The 7,989-nt window shown below is 37.2% G+C and overlaps 1 protein-coding gene across 1 annotated transcript; it reads right to left on the reverse strand.

Annotated features, from left to right (window-relative positions):
• Window positions 1-4,263: 4,263 nt before the first annotated feature.
• Window positions 4,264-6,670, reverse strand: CLDN17 (claudin 17). Its single transcript, XM_077878697.1, has one exon. It carries the CDS (start codon window positions 6,224-6,226, stop codon window positions 5,552-5,554), a length of 675 nt encoding a protein of 224 aa, XP_077734823.1. The 5' UTR covers window positions 6,227-6,670; the 3' UTR covers window positions 4,264-5,551.
• Window positions 6,671-7,989: the final 1,319 nt, after the last annotated feature.

Here is a 7,989-nt window from a genome sequence, read left to right on the forward strand (position 1 = left end):
ATAGTTTGGGCCTCCAGTTCTTACAGCATAGACACTTGTCAAGATGTGGAAACAGAATTTCAGTTACTTTAATTCTGTCATTTAATGGTGACAAGGAGTTTTTTATTTGTGTTAAATATTAGAATACTAACACAAAATAGCTAGAGAGTGATGATTTGAAAATCATGCCTTGCTGAGTCTGAATTGAAGGAAAAACTCCCTCATTTACTCTTGAAACAAATGCACATAGTCATATGTCAGAGCTCACTGTAGCATAACTAACATCTATCTTTCTATTCATCTCTATATCCATCATCTATTATGTATATCTATCATTATGTATTTCTTTACTACTTGTCTATCATCTATCATCTATTTATTACCATCATCTCCTCCTCCTCCTCATTATTAAATGTTTATAGTAACTACAACGATTGTTCAGGACTTAACCAACACTCCTTTGTGTGAGGTTCCTCAAAGAGTTAAAAATAGACCTGCCCTATGACCCAGCAATTGCACTGCTGGGGATTGACCCCAAAGATACAGATGCAATGAAATGCCGGGACACCTGCACCCCGATGTTTATAGCAGCAATGGCCACGATAGCCAAACTGTGGAAGGAGCCTCGGTGTCCATCGAAAGATGAATGGATAAAGGAGAAGTGGTTTATGTATACAATGGAATATTCCTCGGCCATTAGAAACGACAAATACCCACCATTTGCTTCAAGGTGGATGGAACTGGAGGGTATTATGCTGAGTGCAGTAAGTCAATCGGAGAAGGACAAACAGTGTATGTTCTCATTCATTTGGGGAATATAAATAATAGTGAAAGGGAATATAAGGGAAGGGAGAAGAAATGTGTGGGAAATATCAGAAAGGGAGACAGAACATAAAGACTGCTAACTCTGGGAAACGAACTAGGGGTGGTGGAAGGGGAGGAGGGCGGGGGGTGGGGGTGAATGGGTGACAGGCACTGAGGGGGGCACTTGGTGGGATGAGCACTGGGTGTTATTCTGTATGTTGGTAAATTGAACACCAATAAAAAATAAATTTATTAAAAAAAAAAGAAAATAATAAACAGATCCAGTATTCATTGGGTTTTGTCACTGTTTTTATGTTCTTTTAAGATAGTTCCTTTTACTGCCTATCCTTATCGAGTATGGTCCCCACTGCTCCACTGCACAACCCACAGGAATTCACCTCCTGAAGATACAGATTAGAGCAGATGAAGGACAGGAAATGAGTCTAAGGATGAACAGGCTATAGACAGACCCACTCACTTATCCATCCAAATGTATTACTGTTGTGTTCTTAGTCCCAACCAAAGAAGAGTTTTTAAAGGTTCTGTGCCAGTCTTGGGCGAATATGAGATATTCTTCTGTTACCATACCATGTGGAAAACTTGGAAAGACTATTTCTTGTCCTGTCAGTTCAAACATATCATGGAGATATTTTTTATCCTCCAGCACTCTGAGGGCATGAGGAAAACTGTCAACATCCTTGGCTCCACCTGATGGGATACACAAAATTTCTGCTCTTAAATTCTCCAATTCTCCAACCCATTTGATAATTTTTCATTTTTCTGTACCATTTCCCAGGAAATAGACTAAAGAGAGGCTATAGAGTCATCTCCAGTGACACACTGATATCTAGACACTCGTAACTCCTTTTTATTTTACTTTCATTCAAAGAGATTATTTTATAATCTGTTTTTAAAGGTTTACTTACTTATTTGTGAGAGAGAGAGCATGCACATGAGCAGGGGCAGAGAGAGAAAGAGAGAGAGAGAGAGCAGGAGAGAGAATCTCAAGTGGTCTCTCTACTGAGTATAGAGCCTGATGCTAGGTTTGATTCCAGAACCCTGAGATCATGACCTGAGCCAAAGTCAGACACTTAACCAACTGGGCCACACAGATGCCCCTATTTTATGATCTTAAGAGTGAGGAAAACTTGGTACTAACTGAGCCATTTTTTTCCTTGCCTACAATCTCTTCAGAATTTAGGCTGTTGAGACTAAAAAAATAAAAAACAAAAGCAAAACGCAAAGGCTGTCCTTAAATTTCTGGGTTCTATTGTTTTATCTCTTCCCTGTGGGATGAGGAGCTTCATATTAGCTAAAAATCTCAAACTATTATCCTCATTTTTATTGTTTAATGATCATCTTCAAATATTTATTACGTGTCTACTTAGTACTATTGTTGACTGCTTGATTTCTCAATGTTAGCACTATGACTTTGGCCAAGTTATATAATTTGATAAGTTTAAATTCTCTTAGCTGCAACAATTGTGTTCATAATAATGTCTACACTTTCTATATCATATAGTGGTCTGTGAAGAGCAAGTGAGCTAAATATATCAACTTATTTTGCAAATGAAAAGAATTATTAGTGTGCATTTAACTAAAATTGTAACTTTATTCTTTTTTTAATTGTAACTTTAAAAGGGCTACCCTTTTAAAACATTTTCAACCATATGTGGCTAGATAATATTATGTTTTCCCTCTTTCTCTGGTCTCTATTCCAGAGGGTAGCCACCAATGCATTTCACTGACTCAATGGAGTGTACAGCACAACTGGAGTCAAAATAACCTAGAACTGTTTTAGTCTTTATGCACTTTTGTTTCTGAAAGTCTAAGCCTCTATGACACTTTGTAAAAATTTTGACAATGGCAGAAGAGGAGGTTTGTGGAGGTGATATCAAAAAATAAAACACTTATAGGAGAAGGGATAATTTCTTTCACCATGGTTGGTTGATATCTGGTAGCCAAATCAACAGGTCAAGCTTTTGCCATGAATCTAGGAAATGGCATAGGTCATCTTGACATTGGCTGCACTGGTAGTTTTCAAAATTCCCCTAGCAATTCTTATATGCAGCCAAGGTTGAAATCTTCTGATTTAAGCAGCCTAGAACTAGAGAGTCTCAAAAAAGATTGCCAAGTATGATAAAAAATTGACAGAACTGGGACTTCTGGATGGCTCAGTGATTGAATTTCTACCTTCAGCTCTGGGCATGATCCTGGGATCTGGGATCGAGTCCTGCATTGGGCTCCTTGCAGAAAGTCTGCTTCTCCCTCTGTCTGTATCTCTGCCTATCTCTCTCTGTGTGTCTCTCATGAATAAATAAATAAAATATTTTTTCAAAAAAAGAATTGACAGAGCTGAGAAGTCTAAAGGGACCATGTGAGCAAGTATAATATACATCTTCTCAGTGACATGTATGGACTCACCTGTATGGATTGACCTGTATGAATCATCATGGACTGATTCCATGAACCTATTACCCCAAGCACTGCTTAGCCCTACACAAGACCCTAAGAAATGTGTAATAAGTGGGAAAATGTGCAACAAGTTGAATTTAAGTTAAATTTTAGAAAATAAAGATGCATTTCTTGCATGTCTAGGTTTGTGGTATGAGATTTACATCCATAATGTTTCTTGAAATTCATTAAATTACTGGTTTCTTTTGTTGTAATAGGGAAAACATCACAGCACAGTGGAAAAAATATAAATCATTCTTCCAAAAGTATACTTTGATTAATGAAAGAGCAAACAAAAGAATTCTTAGTTCTTGAAATTTTGCCCCAATTCATTGGCTAATTTTATCAATATTTTTGTGATTCTACCCTCTGTTACACCTTTTTACTCTTTGTTCCCCTGGCAAGTAAGATAACATCCCTCATTTAGTCTCTGGAACCTATCATGGATGTCTAGTTACTTCTCTTAGTACCAAAAGGTAAGACAAATGATTCCATGGCAACCTTTAAGCCTATATCTTGCATGTCTTGATTTTGTACTTATTTGCCTGTATATATGATAAGTGACACCTTTTCAACACACCCAAAATTTAGGCTTTTTGGAATGAAGTTTGAAAAAGAAAACAATCTTAGGGAAAAAAAATATGTTTAAATCATTGTTTTTCTTATTTTATCATATCATTTGAAGACATTTACATTTATGTGAACTTTATCATTACATATTGCTAATTTTTTAAATATAGTTTTATATTACCAAGGGTTTGACTTACTGAAGCCTTGCTGGTGGTTTATAGAATAGAATGAGGGTTTGATGTTAACATCTAGTCTTGAGTTACCTCTGATTTAATGTTTCAGAGTTATTAGATGGTCTTCTAAGGATAGAAATTCATTCTGAAACTGACCCCACAGTGAAATATAGCAACATAATTGAAAATATGTAATTATTTTATTCTATTATTTTATTAAAGATAGACATGCAATAAATATTTGGTGAACAAATTTAATCTATTCATTGCAAATATGCACTGAAAATTAAATAACTTTATTATAAAATAAACACAATATTGAAGAGTTGGATATATAAACATTGATTGGTTCACAAGATATTGGAGATATTCAGATGTGACCCATAGGAGTGAATTTGCCCCACAAATACTCATATCCTCATCCTCCCTGACCCCACACATACTTTCAAAGCTGATATTGGCACATTAAATATGGCATGTTATATGCAAGAGAAATGCAGAATTGAGAAAATAATACAGATAATTCAAGCAAAACAAGATGCTTTAGCCATACCTATTTATTTATTACAGAGTAAAATGGAGGTACTTATTTTAGCCTGACTAATTGCCTGAATCATTACCTTAATTCTTCATTTTACTTCGCGTGTATAGACCTGAACAATGACTAAAGAATAAAACAAGGAACAGAAACCATTCCATTCAACACCCAAACCTCAATTCCCTAATTAGGAGTGTATTTCCTCTTGATGAGAGTTGAGGATTCACAGCCTTGTACTGATGTACCTTATCAAGACAGATAACTTCTGTTTGTGTCGGTGCAAATCATAGGTTATTAAACATACTACTTTTCATTTATCAATTATTTTCCCTTGAATATATAATCCCAGGAAAGTTTAATTGTATAAATTAGGTGCTTTAAAACCTTTTCATAAATTTCCTAAGAGAAATCAGGGCTCCCCTTTCCCCTAAAAGTGTTTAATTACTGATGCATTTGAGTTTCTGAAAGGAATATCAAATCTTTTCATTAGATGGACATCTCCGTATTTTGATAAATTCAATTAAAAATTCTTGTTTGATATCTATTATTTTTCAGAGTAATTGCTTAAGAAAGAAAAACTCTATATTTCAATTGTTACTGTATTAATACAAGAAATAATTTGGAGGAAAAATAACTTAGGTTTTGTTTTAGAATATGTTTTATTGCTGTGTATTATCAATTGCAATAAAATTTTCATTTCTTAGCAGATGAGATACGATTGTCAAAAAACCGTAGTTATCACTATACTAAGGATATGGATATACCTGATTTTTGACTATGCAAGTTGGAATGGGGATTATTTGTGTCTAATAACAGTAAATGCTTTTAATACATATGAGGTCAGAATGTCCAAAGCAAGTCATTTCTATTCCTCCCACAGGTGACAAAGTACAATCTATATACCCTTTATACTTTCATCTCAATTTAAATGCAGCCATAAAGCAAGTTCCCGTGCCTGACATACTTACAAGTGTCTGGCAGGACTCTATAAAACACTTTGATTGTAATCCATAGTTTGAGCCGAAAGCAGGTATTAGACATAACTGGTGGAAGTCTTATTAAGCACTGTCACATTCCTCCGGTTCTCTGTGTGTGGCACACAATATCCAGGGGCTGGATATCTGTGTCTTTGCTTCTTTCTGTTGCAACAGCAGAACCCACAGAGCAGACCCCCTCCAATGAAGAGGACAGCAGTGCTCGCCCAGCCCAGGAAAAGGGCTGCTCCCAGCTCTCGTTTCTGACCCACGTGGATGGCTGGGTTGTAGAAATCCCTGATGATGATATTGGCTGTCCAGCACACAGGAATCAGAACGAAAATGCCGGTTAGGATGAAGAGGACCCCAGAAGCTCCCAGAAGGTACGCTTTGGCCCTCTCATTAGAGCCCGTGCACTGGATCTGCTTCATGCCACAGATGCCAATGAGCAAAGCGATGAAGGAGAGAGCAACCGCCACACACATAAGGGCTCGGGCTGCTTCTAGGGCAGGTGGGAGAGCTAACAAAGAGCTGTAGAACTTGCACTGCAACCGGATCTTGGCTTGTCGAACGCAGTTCATCCAGAGCCCTTCCCAGAGCCTTTCAAAAACAATAATGTTGCTGCCAACAAAAGCTGATACCCTCCACTGAGGCAGAAGGGTTGTGGCAAGAGTCCCAACCAGGCCAAAGAACCCAAGAACCAGACCAGCAATCTGTAGGGGATAAAATGCCATTGCCTCTCCTTTGAAGATTGAGCCAATCTGGAATGGTAGAAGCTGCTGGAAGTCCAGAAGGTGGAGGAGGCCTCTTTGAGTCTACAGCAATCTCTGATGAGGTTCTCCGTGGTTACTGCCCATAACGTTTTAGTTGAAATTGGCAACAGTGAGTGAACTTGGTCTGACTAGAAGTACCTGTTGTAAATGCATGCTGCCTTTGTACACACTCATTTCTGTATGGATTATTTACTAGTCATATATAATTGTTTCCCAGCCAATAAGAAGGTAGCCAGAGGTGTGTCAAGAAACACTGCATTCAACTTTGGTATTCCTCTTATTATTATTGTCTTAGCAGTGTTGTAATTAAATGTCAGAGCTTCCATTGTGGATTTCTAATTACAGAGCTGGAAACTTCCTGTTGAAAAACCACTCTGATAAAAAAGCATAAATACATTTGTTAAGTCACAACTGGAGACAGCGCCAAAACCTTGCCAGTTTTTTGGAGAGCAACTGAGAATCGCTTTGCACTTTAGATAACCTATTACTGTCTTCTAATCTAAGCCATTTTTCTTTAATATGGCTAGTCAATTCTGTTTTTTTTTTTTTAAGATTTTATTTATTTATTCATGAGACATATATAGAGAGAGGCAGAGACACAGGCAGAGGGAGAAGCAGGCTCCATGCAGGGAGCCCGATGTGGGACTCCATCCCGGGACCCCAGGATCTCACCCTGGGCCAAAGGCAGATGCTCAAGGCATCCCACAATTCTGGTTTTAATATAGACTTCTGGACATGGAGAACTGTTTAGATATTAGTTTCAAGACTACTTACTTCTACTAAAACCACTGATGCTTTATAAAAGGAGGAGTCCTAAGAAAAAGAAATTCAGATTTCAGTTTATTCTTAAGGGCCGGGAAAGAAGAACATAGAGAAATACCCCTTATAATTTAATTTCCTGGTAATCATTATATTATCTTTTAGGTAACCCTTTGTCTCCAGTGAGATGTTTTGTGTATAAACTCTCATTAGCTGTTTGTTCAATGGCAGTTTGAAATATATCACATTTATAAAACCTAAAAGTGTATACTCCATTTTTATGGAACAATATAAAAGTGGCCCTTTGAACTAGCTGTGCAATTACTCAAATTCAGATAATAGAAAACTTTTTAGGGAGGAAAGATATTTTCAAATTTATCAGGCTGAAGTCTCCCATTTGTCAGATTCAGAATGTGAGGTCTTCAGAGTGCTTGACGAGGCTAGCTATGTGGTAACAATCTAGAAATAAATTTGGTCTTTACCTTACCATGCTTACTGCCTCTGACTAGTCTGACTCAAAAGGGGAAGGGAGAGATGCTTTTCAAGTCTTTTCATATGAATGAGACTAAACCTGAAATTAATTACCTTAATAGTTTTTCAAATAGTTTTTAAAGCAAGCAAAATTCTGTTTTCAGAATTTTCTGAGGCTGTTTCAAAGTTCAAGAATCAAGTTGTCATCATTGACTGCCACTTGCCTGCCACTGCTCAGATACCACAAGTGCTTAACGTGGGAAGCATGGACCTTTTCCCTTTTTCTTTCACACCCTATTGCAAGGAATCCATTTCAGGGATGAAAACTATTCAAAAACAAGCACAGCAAGCATATTCCAGCTGGGAGACATTGCAGTTTGCCACAGGTCCATCATCTTAGTCAACCACAGGCCAAGAGCCATCCAATACCATCCAGATTTAAAGAGTCCATTAATTGAATTAGGAAATATGAACACCATTGAGTTTTTAAGATG

Source organism: Canis aureus, chromosome 30, assembly GCF_053574225.1.
Source record: "Canis aureus isolate CA01 chromosome 30, VMU_Caureus_v.1.0, whole genome shotgun sequence".
In the NCBI taxonomy this organism is placed as follows: domain Eukaryota; kingdom Metazoa; phylum Chordata; class Mammalia; order Carnivora; family Canidae; genus Canis; species Canis aureus.